Source organism: Alosa sapidissima, chromosome 2 (assembly GCF_018492685.1).
Source record: "Alosa sapidissima isolate fAloSap1 chromosome 2, fAloSap1.pri, whole genome shotgun sequence".
Taxonomy (NCBI): Eukaryota; Metazoa; Chordata; class Actinopteri; order Clupeiformes; family Clupeidae; genus Alosa; species Alosa sapidissima.
This window is the reverse complement of record NC_055958.1, coordinates 25,047,488-25,066,970: the sequence shown is the minus strand read 5'-3', so window position 1 is coordinate 25,066,970 and position 19,483 is coordinate 25,047,488. Positions and strand designations below refer to the sequence as shown.

The window sequence follows — 19,483 nt, the reverse complement described above, 5'->3', positions numbered from 1 at the left end:
TGTGTCAGCATATTCTCTGTTCCATTACGTCTGGTGTTGTATATTCAGACCCTGAGCTACTGTTCTAACAGCAGAACTGGCAATGACAAATGAAGTAGTCAAACTTTTGAGGGTCTTAATGTTATGTTTCATAAAGGCAAAAATACCCTTTTCACGTATCCTTTCTGCAAAATATCAATACTGGACACAAAAAAGAGGACTGTTCTTCTTATAAAGGATACTGTACAATCTGAGAGATCAGTTTTTGATGCAGACAAACTGTCAAAGCCAAAACAATGTTGGTAGGCTGCTGTCTAGTGTATGACCAGCTACTGAATGATGCAGTCCTCAATAGATCAATAAAATCAGATCAATGAAATGCATTTAAGGGTCACTGGTGTGCCCTGGCTGTTATAATCCTATCAGTCAGCAGAATAACCACCATGTCCCCAAACAGCTCTTCATTTCAAGTCTTATAAATACCACTTTTCAATCTATAGTCTAATTCTTACTAAATCTGCCACTCCAGTTTAACTTTTACTAGTTTCAAGTCATCATTTGGCATTTTATAATGATAAGACTGGACTTACCTGTAGTTTCCACAATGCCTTCCAAGATCACTACAATTTCAAACTGCTCCGTTTGCATGGATCTCTGGGAGAGTTCGTAGAATGGACTTTTGGTGTCGATCACGTGACAGATGGTGAGCGGTGACACGAGAAAGAGCTGATCCGCCCCGGTGCTGAAGCCCACATCTAACTCTAACTGATCCAGCGGAAGAAACTCGCCTTCGGGCGTCTGTCGAGACTGTGGAAGCGTACAGAGAGAGGATGGAATATCGGTTGAAAACCTACAACTCAGTGAACTGTGGTGACAGCTTTTAGCCTACGCATTTTAAGGCAATCACAGCAATCAGTCATCAATGAATAGATGGAGGAAGGTAATTACATTAAAGGTTAGCATCAAACACTGCCAAGAAACAAAGTTTCTTTTAAAAGTGTGCAGATTTCGCACGCACACATCACAAGATGTCCTCGTGAGCATGCTGTCAGTGCGTTTATTCCAATGACTATAATTCAGTCTAGATTTGTCCACAATGCTTTGCAAAACTTTAACAGTTAGCCTACCATAGAACTGTAGCCTGGCCTTATTTAGATTACGTCATTACATTATGTATGTACACAAATGATCCATTTAATGTTTAAATCATTAGACTGAAAATGGGTTAGCCTATAGACTAATTCAATTTGGACTAATGATTGTCCATTTCAAAACTCATATTTCTGCATTTAGGCTACATGAACAGTTTATGAAAATCAGCGTGCTTTCTTTACTTAAATACTTAACTTGTTAATCAAGATTAGGGACTAAACTTACTTTGAGCAATTTGCAGCGTATTTGTGCTGAGACCATGTGGCTGTTGCGCAGGTTACCGACTCTGAACATCAGAGTGAGTTTTCCATCCCTCATTGAAATGGCCGCGTGTTCACTGAACATTAAGGTCTCAGCTCTTTTCTTGGGCTGAGACATCTTAATGAACATACAGCCGATTAAAAATGCATCGACTATTGATCCAAGAATTGACTGAAACAGAAAGAGTATGATCCCCTCGGGACATTTGTCTGTGATGTATCTATAGCCATAGCCTATAGTGGCCTCGGTCTCAATGAAGAAAAGGAAAGCTGATGGAAAGTTATAAACATTGGCAACACATGGCGTGTATTTGTCATCGTGAGTTCTGTTGAGGTCTCCCCTTATGTAGGCAATAATCCACCACATAAAGGCCATGAACAGCCAAGCCACAGTGTAAGTTAGGATAAAAACGAACAAATTATATCGCCATTTCAGATCTACCAGTGTGGTAAAGAGATCTGACAAATATCTGCTGGTCTCTCCACCGAGGTTTCCATGCTGGACGTTACATCGCCCGTTCTTGTCCACAAAGCGCTGCCTCTTCCTTTTCTTCTCTGGGGCTGGCTGGTTAAAGCCAGAGCCGCTAGATGAGGTGGTCACTACCTGATAATCGTCCCCAAATTTCTTTCGAAGTGCAGACATACTATGAGGACAACGGAAGATAGGAATAATCTCGAAGATTAATTTCTGCAGTCCACTTAGTAGGGCTACAGAGTGTTAATTGTGGTTGCTGCAATTGTTTCACTGTTATGCGCAATTTCTTTCAGTCAAAAGGATCCGAAAAATGCTATAGCCTATCCCTAGCTATATATTGCCACAAGTAAATATCTTTACCGATACATGACAGAAAATTACCACGGAACAAACCATAAAACAATGTTTTGACAAAAAGGTGGATTTAAGGTAGTGAAAACAGGCACAAGTCAGTGAAAAACCATTCGCAATTTAGGAGGCTTTAGTTTGTGATCAGTAGGCTACTGTATATTCTTTGGTGCGATGCTCATTTTTCATCCAGCTCAGAACGAAGCGGGTAGGCATTAGATATTCACTGAGAAGTCCAGACCTCGAGTTGAAAGTTGCAGATGTGTCAGCACTCCATAAATCCAATGTAGCTGCTGCGTTGGACAATTACTGAGATTTGTTGAAAGAGCACACACGTTGTTGTTTTTAAAGGTCCGCACATGTGTGAAATTGAAACCGTTGGTATCGGACAAGACTCAGTTTACAACCCTCCTCCTGCTGCTTTGTCTTGTCCGTACGAACACATAGAATCGGCATACAGTTAAACCACCGTGAAGAACGCAATAGACTTTCAATTATAGCCTACTGTCCGACTGATTCCACAGTTCCTGTCTGCGTCAACTCGCTCAAGATTTCCTTTTCCAGGCGTTAGTCTTCTAGAAAATATGTCATATCTAAAGGGCAGATATCAGAAACGGCTGCTGTGTTTTCCCATAGGTTTCCTCTTCTGCGCAATGTGCGCTTCATACAAAGATGCACTACTGTCTGTGGCTTCAGTCGTAGCCTACCTACTGAGTCTATTTGCCGGGAGGGGGTGGGATACAGTTTGAGGCTGGAGATGTTGAGGGCGAAGTCAACATTATGTTTGCTATTTTAGCTGTTCTTTGCCATCTGACGAGTTAATCACAGCGCAATTAGACATTTATGACGCATACAGTTTTAGTTCAATAGAGTTTTAGTTTACCCAGTTGCTTAGCTATTGCTAAAATCAATCCACTAAACAGCAAAAGATAAAGCCTTTATTAAGGTGTTTTTTCTTTTTAACATTTTAGACAATGTATTATCAGATATTCCAAATTACATTTCTGCTATCAAAGGGGCAATTGCCACATGCTTTTGTGTTTGTTCACCTGGTGGATTTCATGCTTCTCAATGAGGGATAATGACTGTAAACAGTGGGGGCTATCTTCACTCTTCTGAAACTAAGTAACTGGCAACATTGTATTTTTTGACATGAGGAATTTCCTAGGACTATGCCTTAAGGGCAAAATAATTTTCACTTTGAATAATTATCCGGCCCTCCCAACAGCTTCTGGAAAGGTATGTGTGAAGTGAACCTGGCATAATACATGCCATAGTGATTTTTCTCTCATCTCTGTTTTTTCATTTAATTTGATCATTCATCTGTAACCAACAGTAGGCCTATGTAAAAACTCATAGACTATCAGATGTACCTATGAAAAGTTACAGATATGGTAGGAAATCATGCCACTCAAAGCCTGAGTTTAATCAGTTCTTCTAATCATAAAAACAGTTGGAAATGTAATTATACTTATAGGCACACCCCCAAGAGGACTGAGGAATGAATTTGAGTAATTTCAAATGAAAAACAAATGAAAAAAGTGATTCTTAATAACGTAATCACTCCGATTCCAACGTGAAATTACACATTGGTCCCGCAGTCTGAGTTCTTTTACACTCCTAATTGCTCATTGGCCACGTTGTTTGTGTGCCACTGCTTTCTCCTTCAGCACTATGATTCATCAACACACCCAACTGTTAACCAAGCTAAGAAATGCCACAAAGCCATGGAGGTGTCACACGTGCTGAGGGCCAAGCGATTCCTGGGTGAAGGTGATCGATATGTCCACACTTTCGTATCCCTTGCGGTCACATCCGCCAACGGGTTTCACCCTAGTTCATCCGCTAACGGGTTTTACCCTAGTTCACAACAACCTTCCTGCCCCTGATCTCTCCACTTTTACCTGGAGATTACTTCTCTTGGTCCCATGGGGTGGTAATGTTCATAGTCTTAACTGAGTAAGCGGTTATACCGGACCCCCCCCCCCCCCCCCCCCCCCAATCACCATCCAAGTCTTATTACAAACTGTGTTTCTCACGAGAGCCCCCACCAGGGGAATGTAGCAGAGTAGAACATGGGTCCTGTCCATACCGCATGAAATATGGCCCTCAGCATACAAATGATTGGCTTTGTGCTAGTTCATGCGGCTCTTATTCTTCATGGCTCTCTTGGCAAAATGTCTGTCAGCCCAAGGGAATCTGCTGTGGCCACACACACACATTTTACACACATTCACATCTCCTTCACACATGTACTGTAGCCTACCTTTTTGTGTGTGCAATGTGATGGGAAACTGTGTGTCTTTGCAGCAGGATATTATCATTAGGAGCAAGGAAGTTCATGCTTTTGAACATTTCATGTTATTTGAATAGCCGGTAGCAGATGGATTTTCAGATCCAAGGAAATGTTTCTGTATGATTTTGTAGGATCAGGCTGCACTGAAACTTCACTTTTCTTACGAGTAGGGTACTATTTAAACAGCGGCATTGTAAACCTTCATGGATTTTGCTCAACATTTCACCTGGCACTGACATTTCTCCCAAATAATTAGATTTTTTAAGTGGGTCTATAAAGATCAATATAATTGTTGGGGCCAGCTGCCGAAAGTGCTTTCACTCTCCAACAGTCCCTCTAAGCCTTGCCACCGTCTACTACAGACTGTCATTTTAATGACGTTTCACCTTTGACACCATATTCAGTCCGCAGCAGTCTAAAAAAACACACATACGCTCAGGCTAAACTCTTTGCCAGGTGTGCTAGAGAGTATAGGGATGGAAACTGGATAAGATAATTGGTATAACGATAGCTCTCTCTCTCTCTTTCTCTCTCTCTCGCATTCAGTCTTTTCTCTTTTTTGGTGCACCTCCAACTGTCAGTTGCCAGGCCTTGATTACAGCAGGTAAAAAAGAACAATTGAGTGCAGGGCAATTGCTGCCGTCAGTGGGTTTTTTATAATGAGTCTGAGGTGATGGGGGTCAGGGAGCCAGTGTTCTTGTCCCTCATTAATGAGAAGTGGCCAGCTCAGATGTTTTCCACCAACTCTAACTTAATGGCCTTTTGCAAAAGCACTGTGAGAAGTTGTACAAGGGGTATTTATGTTGAAATATTTGGCGCAGTCGGGGGAAATATGGACTTCACACCGTGTCTTTGGACAAGCAGTCTGTGCATATGATAGAGATGAGTCACAGAGGAGAGTGACAGGCGCTTCTTTCCCTGTGTGCCCAAATGTCAATTGTACCAATACAATGTAATAGCCAAATTACACTTATTGCCGTCAGGTTATGGCAGTCTAAACGCTGTGAGCTTGAAAACATCACGGACTGGAGAGCAGAATAGTTAGAAAGTGCAGAACGCAGAACGTCTTCTCTCTGTTTTTCTCCTTCGCCACATTTCCTCGCGCTTGCTCATAAGGGTCACTGCTCTCTCACTTCACATCATTTTAAGATCAGGAAAAGGAACCAGAGTTGTGTCCTCTTCCCCTGTTTCCCTCATTAGCATCAAATGGAGGCAGAATCAAAGGCGATCTGTTGTGCTGAACGCAGTGGCATATGGTACAAGGGAACTCACTATTTATGGCAAGCCCCCGGCGAGATCAGTGACGAGGGACACTTCCATAACTCAGATGGAACAATTGCTTTAATTGAGCGAGGCCTCTTAGTCATAGACCAGCGGTTTGAGAATATTCACTTCTCTCTTTTCTGCCTGCCAATATAAGAATTAGTGGCAGAAACATTTAAGTCATTGCCTTTTTTTCACACAGCAGACCAAATGAGCTTGGTTGCACTGCAATTACGAGCTAATACTGCCAGAGAAAAGGGCAGACAGGAAAGCCGAGCAATATTTATCTGTCTACAATTTTGGCCGGACAACAGCAATACAGCAACTATCAATTTTCTCCCACAAATTTGATCGAAATCCGATGATGATAACATCCACATTGTTTTGAAAGATTGCCGTTGTCATTCTGGGGGGGGGGGAATTGCGCTTATCTCTGACAAATCCAGAGAGAGAGAGCAGATGCCATAGTCCCTTCCCTTCCCAGCCTCAGCACCAGCCATTATATGGGTCCTCCTCAGACACTGATGAAAGGGATTTTGATGTTCTTGTGTAACCCATTTCATAAAAATAGACTGGACAAGACCTGGTGTGGAGGCGTAAGGGGCCGGGGGTGGGGGTGAGAGGGACGGAGAAACTTGAATTGATTTATTAATCTAATCAGAAGGAGACAGAGGAAATGCAATCATTGAGCACTATATTTCTGACACGACGATGGCACTTGACGCCAAGACGCTCAGCCAATCACTTCATAGGATCATCCGCTCATTTCCCATCTCATTCCCTAATCACTGCCATCAGAGCCCCTGCACGAAGCCTGATTTAATATCAGCCTTTAGACTGTTGAAGATCTCGTTACTCTCACTTACTGACGGAAAAAAAATCACATTTTTTAACAGGAAAAAGACCCTTAAATAAATCCCCATACAGTAATGTTATTTGCAGAGCTACTGATTTCCAATCTCTGTTTGAATGGAGCGGTGACAGGACCTGATTCTCTGTGAGTGACAGAGCGATAGCTCGCCTCCTGGTTTTCTTTCTCCCAAAGTCCAACACAGCATTCTTCCACCCAGTGACGAGCTGTCCTAAAACTCACGAGAGGACACCCAAAGGTCCATCTGTAATGTGATTCGGCCTCGCTGCGTGAGCAGCAGATAACGAGCAGCTGTTGACAAGTGAATCCATCATGCTCTCTGACAGGGCCAACTGGACAGCCGAGACAGCGGGGGAAGGCAGAGTAAACTGGCTACATCTGCTGGCTTTGCAAAGCCATTACAGCGCTGTAGCAGAAATTAACTGAGGCTCAGAGGGATACAAACATCGAGGGAAGGACAGATCTCTGCCACTTTATTGGCCTTGCGGTGTCATTCTGCTGAGGGTTGATTCTCTCCAGCTTTCAGGAACGTAGTGGACATGACCCTGAGTGACCGCAGGGCTGTATAGTTTTTCAGGGATGCTCCATTTTGTATTGAATGCTTTATATCAAAACTACACCTGCCACAGTACAATCTACAACATAATCCCCTCTTTCAGAATAATGCTTATTTTTCACTTGAAAAACACACAGGCCACAATAATGTAGTCCTACAGTTGCGTGACTGCATTTTCACCAGAGGAGAAAGGTATCTTATGTTTGTGCTCTGTGCAACTGTCTGTGTTCTCTCTCTCTTTCTTTCGCTCTCTCTCTCTTTATTTGACCGAATACCATAGGCAGCAGTAGACCTCGCCCCTCACAATCCCTCACCTTGAACGGCCATGCTTGAAACCTGCGAAGAGGCACCAGTCTCTGAGAAGCACCCGGTCTGTTGAGCCGCACAAGCCCTCTCAACCATTACGCTTGGACTCCGCCTGTGGATGTGTGCAAGCAGCAGATGGAGATAGAATACAAGGCCATCCATGGTGCTGATTACTATCCTAGACTCCATTACAGGGCTTCGCGCGGACACAATAGAAAGCAGAACATGCAGAGAGCACACGGTCAAATCCACTCACAGTCAAGCACATGGGAGATGAGAAACAAGGTTGTACACTGAGTCCTGAACTCACTCTCTCACTCTCTCACTCTCTCTCTCTCTCTCTCTCTCTTTCCTTTCTCCTGCCCAGCCCACCAGGAGAAATGCTCTTCTTGCTGTCTACTGATGTGTATAGAACGGAAAAGCAACACAGCACAAGAGTGTGAGGTGTGGACAGGTCTCTAAGCATACAGACTGTCTCTGGGGGTGTCTGTTTTAAATTGCTTCTCTATATGAGTTTACATGGCTCTGAAGCTCTTCAATTATAATTGGCTCTGTTGGAATTAGGCTCTAAGCATGGCGAATTTCTCCAGGCGAGGGAGAAGTTTTCTCTCTAATAATGTTGTGAGCAGAGAGAGAGAGTTTGCTGCACGAGAGCCAGCCAGTCAGAGTCCCCAAAAGTGAAGAGATTGCCTATGCTGATACCCCCACCCCCTCCACCATCACCACCAAATTGGCTGGAGCTGAGCACACAGGTTCTGTGAAAGAGGATGAAATATCACCTCAGTGTGTGAGGGGTCTTATTAAACTTGCAGGGGAAACCCATACGTGTTGCGTGGGGGCACCGTGTAAATCAGTGCCAACAATTTCGCCCCAGCCACCATTTTGGCTCCTTCAGATTTGCCACCTTCTCTCCCGCTGTCCACCTCTCCTTTTTTTTTCCGACGACAGAGATTAGTGGCCAGGCCCTGGTGTGGCGTGGAAGGACTCCAAAGCGTTAACTTTCCGTCTCCATGGAGAGTGAGGTCGGCCTCGCAGGAGCGAGCAGCATCAGATAAGGACACCATTAGGGTGTTATTTTAAACCACCTGTCCCGTAATGGGCTGCCAGCCCTGCTGTCACTGTGGCCATGTCAGGTATATTTGTGTGAATGTGAATGTGTGTGTGTGTGTGTGTATGTTTGTGTGTACATTCCTTGGGATTGTGTGACTTTCTTTTGCTGACAGTCTTGTGTTTCAAGTGTATGTGTCTTCGGATTGTGTGTGATTGTACATTTTGCTTATGTTGCTTGCAGTTGTGTTTTTTGTGAGCTTGTGTGTGTTTGTGTGTGCCTATGTGTGTGTGTGTGTATGTGAATTTCCTCTGTGCTTCCATATGTATGTGTGTACATGCATGAGTGATAGAGTGCACGTGTGCATGAGAGAGAGAGAGAGATTGACTGACAGAGTGTGTGTGTGTGTGTGTGTGTGTGTATGTTGGCTGTGCCACCGTCGCTGTGTCCTCAGGTGTGATGCCGGCTGTGTCCCTACAGCGCAGAGGTGCTGGAGAGCAGCACAGGCCGAGTGAGATCACGCCCCGCCATGACTCATTAATTACACTAGAGTGGTTGCCTTGGAGAGGTTTACAAATATTTGTTACGGAAAAAAAATGCCTCCTGCTACGCGCGCACACACTTTCACACCACCAAGAGCGAAATGCAATCAAGGTAGGGTGTTGTGACTCGGAACATGCACACAATTTTTGCTTTTAATTCAATGCTGAGAGGTACCTACTGAGAGAGGGATACATTCAGGGGGAAAGTCCATATTTAGGATTGAATTCTATCAGTATGACATGAGTTTAATATAAATGTAAACCCAATGGCAGCTACTGAATTAACAATAACAATTGAGTTCAGTGGGACATTGAGAAATACAATAATGAATGCAAACATTCCCGGTAAAAAAAAAAATCAATCAAATCTCTACCTGAAGTTGCAATACAAAGCGATAAGGAACCAAACAATGGAATTAAAAGGCTTTTTTTGTAGATCAAGGATGGCCTGTGGGGTCAGTGTTGTGACTGCTGTGATCAATATACTCTTTGACTAGCCAGAGTGGATTGTGGGGCATTTAATCAGAACTAGAAAGCATCCGCTCTTCAGTAGCTGATCCCTTTGCTGATACTGGGGTCCCTTCTTCTCCTGCGGCCGTGAGTCATGCCCGGCAATGGTGCAGTGAGGTGTGTGTGTGACCTGGAGCTAATCAGCATCAGCAATGCATACTCAACCACCCCCTCTCCAGTGACCTCAATGAGTTGCCTGAGTCCTTACATTCATCAACAGTGATTTATTGTAGCTCACAGTTCAGTTTGTTAGTAGAATCCATTAGAGTATGCATGATAAATACACACTCAATCCATTCCTGTGTTCAATGTTTTTTGCCTTACAAAAAATGTACAAACAGGTTAACATCACTTCAAGACTAATACAAAGTTACACATTTCAAAGTTGAAAGGCAATCTATGTTGCTATGTTTTGTACCATGCACTTAAAAATGCCATGAAAGTCACTCTGTGACCAACCGGTTTCATAGACGATAAATATTCACATTCCGTAGCATGGGTCAGAGTTTAGTTTTGATTGAGTGTGTTCCTTCCTCTGTCATTAAGTAACAACACCCCTTTTAGTTTATTCAATTTAGTCCATTTTAATGGACTTAATCAGACTAAATTAGCTGTTCAAATTAAATACATGTAAACAATACAACTTTGCTTAAATCAATCTGGTCTTCCTACATAAAGCTATCAAGAAGTGCCGATGCATGAAAACATTATGCAATGTAAAATCTTGAAAGTAGTCTGATGATATGTAAAGGGGTTTTGAAGTCAGTTTAGCTTACAGTGATAAAGTATATCCAACCAAACTGCTAATAATGACAAAATACTCTAGTGCACTTAAATATAGTAAATGTCTACACTCTAAATTTCCATAGGGCTTTCAAGTTGCATCTTAAAAAAATAATCTTTTTTTTGTGTATGTACAGTGGTGCTCAAAAACTTTTGGTTATATTATTTACAATATGCCAACTGCATTGTATGGTTGTTAATGACAAAAATAATAACTTAAAAGTACAGTAGTTTGTGTTGTAGTCAAGGCTTGTATGTCAAGGGTTGAATGACAATGATTTGTCTGTACAGGTATTTATACTGTCTTGCCATATATCTGCTTGAGGGATATCATGATGTGTTGCCTATAGATACAGTAGCATTGATATTTTGGTGAGGCTTTCTACATTGTTACATGGACCCTTCACTTTAGCCCACCGGGTAATCAACATCTGTCAAATCACTTAATCTCTACATTTCTGAAATATCAGTGTTTTTTTAATTATAAATAGGACACTTGACTATTTAGGGAAATAAGTGTTTTCTGAAAACAAACAACAGCAACGACCCAAATAAAACAGGATTAATATCAAATCTGCAAACTAAAAAAAAAAAAAAAACAGACAACACATTGGGATGCCCCATTAATAACAAAAAAACAACTAAAATTGAATTAATATCAGTTAAGCAACATATTATTGAAATGATAATAAAAAAACAGAGAGATTCAACACACGTCCCTGTGTTAAGTTGAAAAAAGGATTTGCTTCCAGGTAGAATGTAGTTACTTAAACAACAATGGATAGAAATGTGTCAAGTACCTCTCCATAGCAACGGTGGCTCCATCCACCTTTTCTCAGTGCTCCACACAATGAGTTCCTATTAATGATACGATAACTCAAACTTTCCTTAAGGCAAAATCAATACACCACAAGTCAATATCTCTGCAGTAATTGAAAAGCTTCCCACACCATAACTGCCGTCTTAAACAGTGTCACTGGTGCACTAGTTTTTTCTTGCAAAGAGACATGCAGACAAGATGGCAGTTCTTCATCTGATTCTGCAAAAAATAATATCTACTTACAGGTCTAAGTCTGACAACTGGTTTCCCCAAACAGTAGTCCTCTCCTTAAAATTATGTATTTAATAGAAATAGTAAGATTTCCAATACAGGTCTGATAAGTAGAGATATGGACGAGGGAAGTCAGATGTGATATTAATTGACAGGCCCCTTGCGTGTTGTTGTACTTGCATCGGAAAGTATGTGCAGTACTGTGCAGAATGCAAGGTGATTGTATGATCTCTAGATATGGAAAAGGTCCCACAGCTAGATTTGCTGAGCACTCTGGGTAATGCAGTCTTGCTTTGGGTTTTGTCTGGAGTGGAGCAACAGTCTTGTGAGTGTCCACAGACGCTTGGGTGGTCAGCTCCTGGTGACTGAAGCACAAAGAGCTCGACTAACAGTCTCTGAGCAGGTAGGGCGGGATGAAGTCCTCATGACAACCTCTCTCTTAATCTCAGACACACACACACACACACACACACACAAAAACAAAAAACTCTCCCACACAAAAATACACTCAATCACACAGATAGGCTGGTTAAGCCATGCAGTAGAGGCCGAGGGGAGAGGGTGCTTTCGCCCGTTCCTACACAGTCACAGGTCCCAGCAGCAACAGTAGCAGCACTAATGGTATCGTGTGTGTCTGTGTGTGAGTGAGTGTGTGGTTGATGTCAAGTGCCCTTTTTGGGCACGCCAAGGGCCAACAGGCTCTCTCAGGTGGGGGGTGCCAGCCTGGCAGGCTGGAGGTCAGAGGTTAAGGGTCGAGGGGTCATGTGGGGAGAAGGCAGCTCACGCGCTGAGGGTCATGTTCCTCAGGATCCACTGCTGTGAGCGGCTGCCGTTGCAGTCCCTCAGGGTGGGCACCATCTTGTCCTCGTCAGACGGCATGTCCAGACACTGGTTACTGTTCACGTGCAGGAGGGTCAGCCTCTGTAACGAAGGTGAAGGTAGGGTCAAGGGTCAAATGACAGCAAAACACAAACAACGGACTAGGTGTTAGACAGACATGGACGATGCAACAAATGTCAACATCGAGTCCTGCCCACATAGTAGTGTGTGTGATATTCACATGAAGCTCAACAGAGAGGCATCAGCAGAGTGATGTTGGAGGAGGGCCTTCACCACTTCACATCACTTCATCAACAACACTGATTAAAACAACAACATTAATTCAAACAGAACTTACTTATTACTTAATATAAACGTAATTAAAGCAATGCAAACACCACATCACCCAACGCCGTAGACCAAATGATTTTACTATATCACAAACAGAGTGGAGTTGGAGGAGGGCCTTCACCACTTCACATCACTTCATCAACAACACTGATTAAAACAACAACAACATTAATTCAAACAGAACTTACTTATTACTTAATATAACCGTAATTAAAGCAATGCAAACACGACATCACCCAACGCCATAGACCCAATATCACCAACACTCTTCAGATCGACAGCACCATAATGGAGAACTTGAACTTTGGTGTGTAATTCGTTCACCATCCAGTGACTGCCATCTCTGAGAAAACACAGGGAACATGAAAGCTCTTTTGAGTTCTCAAAATGGCCTTCGATGGCTTTTTGTCTGAGTGGCGTGTGCCTCTACTGAATTGAAATAGTATCAAAAGCTCTTAGGAAAGAAAAAAACAACAACACCCACAGCAACACTGTCAAACCCTGATTGTTTTTAATGGTTTCGGAGAGAGGGGAGTAATCACTCACTGTGCACGCATGAACAAGGAAATGTCAAATACTTGGGGTGCGTTCACATATTTTCACGCTCATCAAAAAAGTTGGAGACCCGTGGTAATGAGCGAGGCAGACCCCTCGAGTTTAAGGATCGGTGCTAATCACGCGAGCTGTCTGGCCATAATTAAGAGCGCCTATCAGAGCGCACTGCCTGGAGAGACACAATAGGACATGGAGCAGAATACGCCGCTAATGCCTTTTAATGCGGCCTTGGCGTTCACAAGTCCTGAAGCCACTGTTGGCCTCTCGTCTCTCATTACAGATGAGACCGAGGGACAGAGAGAGTGTGTGTGTGTGTGTGTGTGTTATGGGGGTGTGAGGGGAGGAGGGGGAAGGGTGGGGTGAATAAAGAGTGTGTGAACAGCGATGTTTATGCTGTTTGCTTTTGGGGCGGAAAGATCATTTTTCAGAAAAGAAAACACCACCAAGTTTTGGCGTGGTGACAGAGGGTTATGTTTAATGAGCGTGGAAAACTCAGATGCAAAAGCGAGTGGGCAGTCGCACACACACAGCACAAACACTCGCACACACACAGCACAAACACACACACACACACACACACACTTCTATACACCTCTACACTGTCTAAGCACAAAAATGACAAAGCACCACTGCCACGGCACAGACAACTGCAGAACGGGCAGGGCAGTCCATCACAGAGGCCTGGCCCTACACAGTGTACACAAAGCACACACACCACACACACACACACCTCTGAGCTGATGTCATGTGAGCACGCAACAGGTCCTTCTGAGTGCTCTACCACCATCTTAGAGGAGCAAGGCATCTACTATGCAGTGGCTATGAAATACGTGGACCCTGAGTCATGTTTTACAATGCATTTCAATAGCTCATTATCCTAATGCTTGCTTTGTAGACAAGCTGCTTCAGGAAACCATGAAAACACTGGGTCAAAGGCCAGCTAGCATGCTAAACACACTCATGATTACGCCTCTCGTCTTAAAAACATGACATGTTCAGGCCTTGGTGTGAGCGCTTTTCATTGTAGCAATATTGACTGGAGCGGTCATTCCTGACAAAACATGTCAGAAGTGATGTATTCGCCTCAGTCCCTCTCCCATAAATCACATGGAGACACGGTCAGTGGTTTGCAAGAGACTGGGCTGTTCATGGGCGATTTCGGCTATTTGGATGGAGTGGTGAAATAATGACAGTGATATGCAGACGCTTCCATCCTTAGCGTCCCCATTCATTATGGATGAGTAAACGCTGCCAAAGCTATTGTGCTAGTTGTGACACCATCAAAATAAGGATGGAATATGAAGCCCCCTCGTGTAATGAGAACATGAAAAGCATTGGGTTTTGGTCAGTGTCTAATTAGGACTCGCTTTTTTAGTCCTTCACAGGTCCCATTCTATGTCTGTGTTCCTGGACAAAGGTGGAGTACTGTGCGCTCTCTCGCTCTCTCTCTCTCTGTGTGTGTGTGTACACTTGTCTGAAACCCAGCTAATTAAAAAGCGGATTGTATCTTCCATACCCCCCGACTCCAATGAAATTGCTGATGCTGACACATGCCAGACTCTCTTTGGGTCTGTCCATACGCTATTGTAATGAAGTTAAGAGTCTGACATACATCCACTCCTACCTACTGTCGTGACCCCACACACCTGTTTGGCTTTGATGCCGCGTGGAACGTCTTACTGCGGGATACAAGTTGTGTACAGGATACAAACTGCTGTAAACATTAGCTCCATATCCGCAGCAGCTATATAATAACCACAGTAATTATTTCCAAAGGGAAATAACAATGCATACGCCCGAGTCCAAACAACAATGAGTTTGAAACCGAGACCCAGCAGCAGGCATATTCACATGAAAGAGAGCGCCACAGTGCCCAGACCAACAGCCAGGGTGTGCATTGCACGACACAAAGAGAAAGTGACTTGGTGAATAAGAGACGGAGAGAGTGGAGAAAAAAAAAATCAAAGCGAAAAGTCCAAAAATGAGAGATGATGAGATACAGGTTAAAAACAAACAAACAAAAGCCTTGAAAGAGAATGAGAGAGAGAGAGTGGGCGTAATTGAGAGGCAGGCTCCAGACAATGAGAGAGAGGGAGAGAGAGAGAGACGGAGAGAGCATGAGTGCGTGAGAGGGAATGTGAGTGTGAGGGAGAGGAGAGAAGGAGATCTGGTTGTTTTTGTTTTGAGCGGCACATGGTGCTGCAGCTGCTGGGTTTGCGTCAACTCGGCCGCCCTCCATCTCCGCGAGGGCGTCGCCATGAAAGAGCCCGCTGACAATGAGGCGCTCACTTCAAAAGAGCTTGTAAACAAAGGCCAGCCCCGTCTCCAATCGGCCTCGGCGATAATCAACTACGAATAAATATTAAAAACTGCCTGGCGTTTCCATTCAGACAACACATCATGCCCCCCCCCACCCAATCACCACTCACTGTGCACAGTGCCTCCACCGCTGCCAAATGTTCACATCAAAAAATGAAATATTTATGTAACGGAATAAATGTCAAATGAAATTTAATTTGAGGCTGGCTGGACAGGTGGTAGTAGTGGTGGTGGTGGTGAGTATGTGTATGTGTGTGTGTGTGTGTGTGTGTGTGGGGGGGGGGGGGGTTGGGAAAAGGTCTGCTAGATAGTGAGGTACGTAAACACAGCGGCGATAGGAGCCTGTCACAGGACGGCCGTTATTGCTTTCTCTTTTTACACGCCTGTGTTCCTGTCTCCCCACATTCATCTCCAAAGGTCAACGGTAATAGCTGGAAAGCAGCCGGCGACCCGCTTTATTGGCACGCTCACTTTCACCAGGCAGGACAAACCCCGGCGCCCTATAACCGCCACGGTCACGCTCCTCAGGGGAGAAAAACAAATAAATAAATAAATAAACAAGACGGGCATCTGTGATTGACATGTCGATCAATGATTTAAATGGACTATAAAACACAAAACTGCTACACAAGGAGAAAATGATATTCAAACAGTTTGTCGAAATCCATCCTTAGTAAATGTTTCAATCAGAACTGATGCACCTTGACAACTAGTCAGCCAAGACTAGCCTAGAAAAACCTACTGTACTATGATTTTTTGACTACTCACACTCTACCTACTAACATTCTTGAACTGGCAGTCACAAGTGAACTATACACTGTAAAAAAGTATTTGCCCTTGGTGTTATCTTAACTTATATTATTTTGTCAAGTTGACTGTGATTCGCCACTGTTGTTCAAATAACTTAGAAATCAGTGTTATTGCCTGTAAACTAGTGGCACAGTTGATACAAAATAGTATTTGTTGCTTAGTATTAGTATTTCTACACTGTAAAAAAGTTTTGAACAATAAGCCATAGTAAAGTCTTTTCTTAACTTACTTTAACTTATAAAAGTGAGTCATGTCATTTCAACTAAGTTTCATGAGTTAACAGTGTTTCAACTTTGATTTTGAAGTGAACTCAATAACATGTGAGCTGAACTTAACATGGTAAGTTATGTTCCTAACTACAGCAGTTAGGGATTATGGGTAAACTATTTTCTTCTTTATAATGTTTATTGTTTTTTCATTACTGTTTATTGTGACTTTTTTGGATGTGTATGACGTACAACAACTGATGAGTAAAATTACTGTGTAAGAGATTTTCATTGTCAGGATTGGAGAAGACCGTTATTGAAATATAGGACATTTTAGAGAGTAGACATACTTCTTCTCTGGATTCAATGCAAAATAGACTACTTTCTCAATTAGATTCTTAGGCCGTATCCATTTACTATGAATGGATATAAAAGGTGTAGCAACTGGACTAATAATGGTAAAATGGGAGTCTATATTCACAATGCCAACAATCAGGGTGCGATTTGTGTAAAAGCCAGAGGGGGGGATGATTTTGAATAAGTTTGTTCATCAAAAAAATGAACGAACGATTCATAGCCTAGTAATGTCATGGCTAATAATAGCCTATATTAATTTTGCCACCTTTGTAACATTTTAGTTTTAGTTTATTGTGGTGTATGACTTTAAACAGCGAGTGTGTTTGGTATGATGATCAGCTCCTCTACTGCAGGGTAGGACTACGTTTTGACAATCATACAAATTCACCTTGTTCTTGCTCCATCTGAAATTACTCCTCTACTTTTGCTGCCTCCATCCTTTCTGTATTTGTTGTGAAAAAAACGTATATGATGGCACTGAAGTCTTAAGTTAGTGAATTGGCTAACAGTGTTAGTTGGTAACCAAATAGAACATTGCGCTACACGCTGCGTAGGCTACGTGCATTCTCTCTCCTGCTGATTTGCGTTCAGTAGCCAAGTGTGTAATATTGCAAAAGTTGAAAAAGTAAATGTGTTTATTGTAGCCTACAGAAAATAAATAGCCTACTATCATACGGTCAGTTAATTGGCTACAGTGCAGTGAAGAGTTTAGAGAGTAAAGTTATAGGGCAACTTGAAGTTTTATGAAAATAATTTACGAACCAGAACATAAAGACCATGAAGCTTCTATTTCTTGCAGCTGTTAAAACACGCGCTAGCAGGGATGGATTACTGCACGGGCCTACCGGGCCCAGGCCCAGGGGCCCAAGGGGTCAGAGGGCCCTGAAGCCCAAGCCTTTGGATGGAATCATTGCCTCAATATCAAAAAATCAGGATGTAGGATATGAATCTGATTGAATTAAAGTATTGGCCATCCTCAAAATGCACCAGAATACAGGAAATCACATCAAACAAATTAAAAATGTTTTGGGGGAAGACCACCAAACCCCCCCTCCCACATGAGCGACAATTAGTGGGGGGCCCTTAAAACATCTGGGCCCAGGGGCCCGAAAGTTCATAATCCGCCCATGCCCAGGCCTACGTTCTACTCTACGTGCAGTTGTCCTCCATCTCAGTTGCATCAGTTTTCAAATTTTAAAGGTTCTAAAATATGACGATATGCTTCACTGAATCCTTCTCGTATTCTTTCATTTGTCCAGCTAACTTTTTGAAACCATTGAAACTAGCCATTTATGATGGATTACACACTCGACATTCTGAAATGTCCTGCACGATCAAGGCCAAATAAAGTTATCACGCAGCCACTGTGTCAGCACAGCAGCATGAGTGCTGACGGTGACGGTGCGTTTTTGATGTCAGATTATTATGTAGGCTAGCCTACTAGACTGTTCTCACGTTGCAGCGCTTTACTTATATGAAGTAGCATTAATCAATATGAAGGGCAGAGGGGGATAAATGTTGTCCCCACCGGGGATAAAAATAATTTAGCAGAGGTAGGGATAGGAAAACCAGAGGGGGGGAAATCCTCACCATCCCCCCCTACAAATCGCACCCTGCCAACAATGCACAACTAAGTTTGTGTACATATGTTCCTGCCTCCAGCACCATCAATTTAAGCCCTATGCACAGGATTAGTGTGTTCTGGAAGGTCATCTACTTTGATGGTTTGTGGCACCAACGAATAATTACACGACAACATGACGACAATATAGCCTTTAGTGTCACTGTCACTTAGTTATGTATTTTACTTCAAGATTAAATTTCAGTAAGGATTGATATGTGTATCTTTTTAAGAATGTGTTGACTGGGGCTGTAGCATTCTGGGAACAAACCTCTGCTCAAGTTAAATTAATGTTAAGTCACATTCATCAAAAATTATGTTGTGTTGACAAAGAAGCCTTAGTTGATTGAACTTGCCTGATTTAGAATATTAGTCAGATCAACATGCTATCTTTATTTGATGCAACTTCATTGCCTCATTATGATAACTTTTTATATGATTTTCAATCAACGTACAATTTCAAGGCAACCAGGTTACTCACTTTTTCCAAGTTAAAACAACAAGTAATTTTTTACAGTGTAGCTACTCCCCTACTGCTAGGCTCCCACTGTACCTGCCACTCTCTGACACAGGCAGCGGCTACAGGAAGTAGTCGGTGGGGCTGTAATAGAGCTTCCTGAAGACCTCGATCCGGCTGAAGTTGCGCAGGATCCAGGTCTGCAGTGGGCTGTCGTCGCAGTACTCCACCGTGGGGCCCCAGGTGCCGTCCTCCAAGCGACTGATGGTCAGGCACGACTGTGTGATGATGTGCAGGAAAGTGTGCTTCTGCATCCGGGAGGTGAGGTGGGGGGTGAAGTAGGGAACGACACCAGCAGGCGCCACATGCAGGTGGAGTGGATGAAGAAGGGAGGGGAGGAGTCAGATGGAACATGTTGATGGTTAAATGAGATGAGACAACCAAACAAAAGTGCCACACTAACTACTCAGAACTTGCACCAAATGGCAGTGAGGGACAATGTCCAGATAATAGTAGTGGTGGTCATCTGGTGGTGGTAATGGGTGGAC

General features: G+C 43.1%; 2 protein-coding genes across 4 annotated transcripts in view; both read right to left on the bottom strand.

The window, feature by feature from the left end:
* Positions 1-19,483, bottom strand: part of kcnj3a (potassium inwardly rectifying channel subfamily J member 3a) — a 36,190-nt gene that overhangs the window by 16,546 nt on the left and 161 nt on the right. The window contains exons 2-4 of the mRNA XM_042080750.1: positions 16,847-16,849; positions 1,357-2,035; positions 570-786 (exon numbers count right to left, since the gene is read on the bottom strand). Of these exons, the coding sequence (XP_041936684.1) occupies positions 570-786; positions 1,357-2,034 (895 nt within the window). The 5' untranslated portion in view covers position 2,035; positions 16,847-16,849. The remainder of the gene's footprint in view (positions 1-569; positions 787-1,356; positions 2,036-16,846; positions 16,850-19,483) is intronic.
* Positions 9,816-19,483, bottom strand: part of galnt13 (UDP-N-acetyl-alpha-D-galactosamine:polypeptide N-acetylgalactosaminyltransferase 13) — a 36,860-nt gene continuing 27,192 nt past the window's right edge. The window contains exons 12-13 of one of the 3 annotated variants that reach the window (XM_042080733.1): positions 19,032-19,243; positions 12,244-12,361 (exon numbers count right to left, since the gene is read on the bottom strand). In XM_042080733.1, the coding sequence (XP_041936667.1) occupies positions 19,058-19,243 (186 nt within the window). In that variant the 3' untranslated portion in view covers positions 12,244-12,361; positions 19,032-19,057. The other 2 variants (XM_042080724.1, XM_042080737.1) reach the window with 2 other exon arrangements.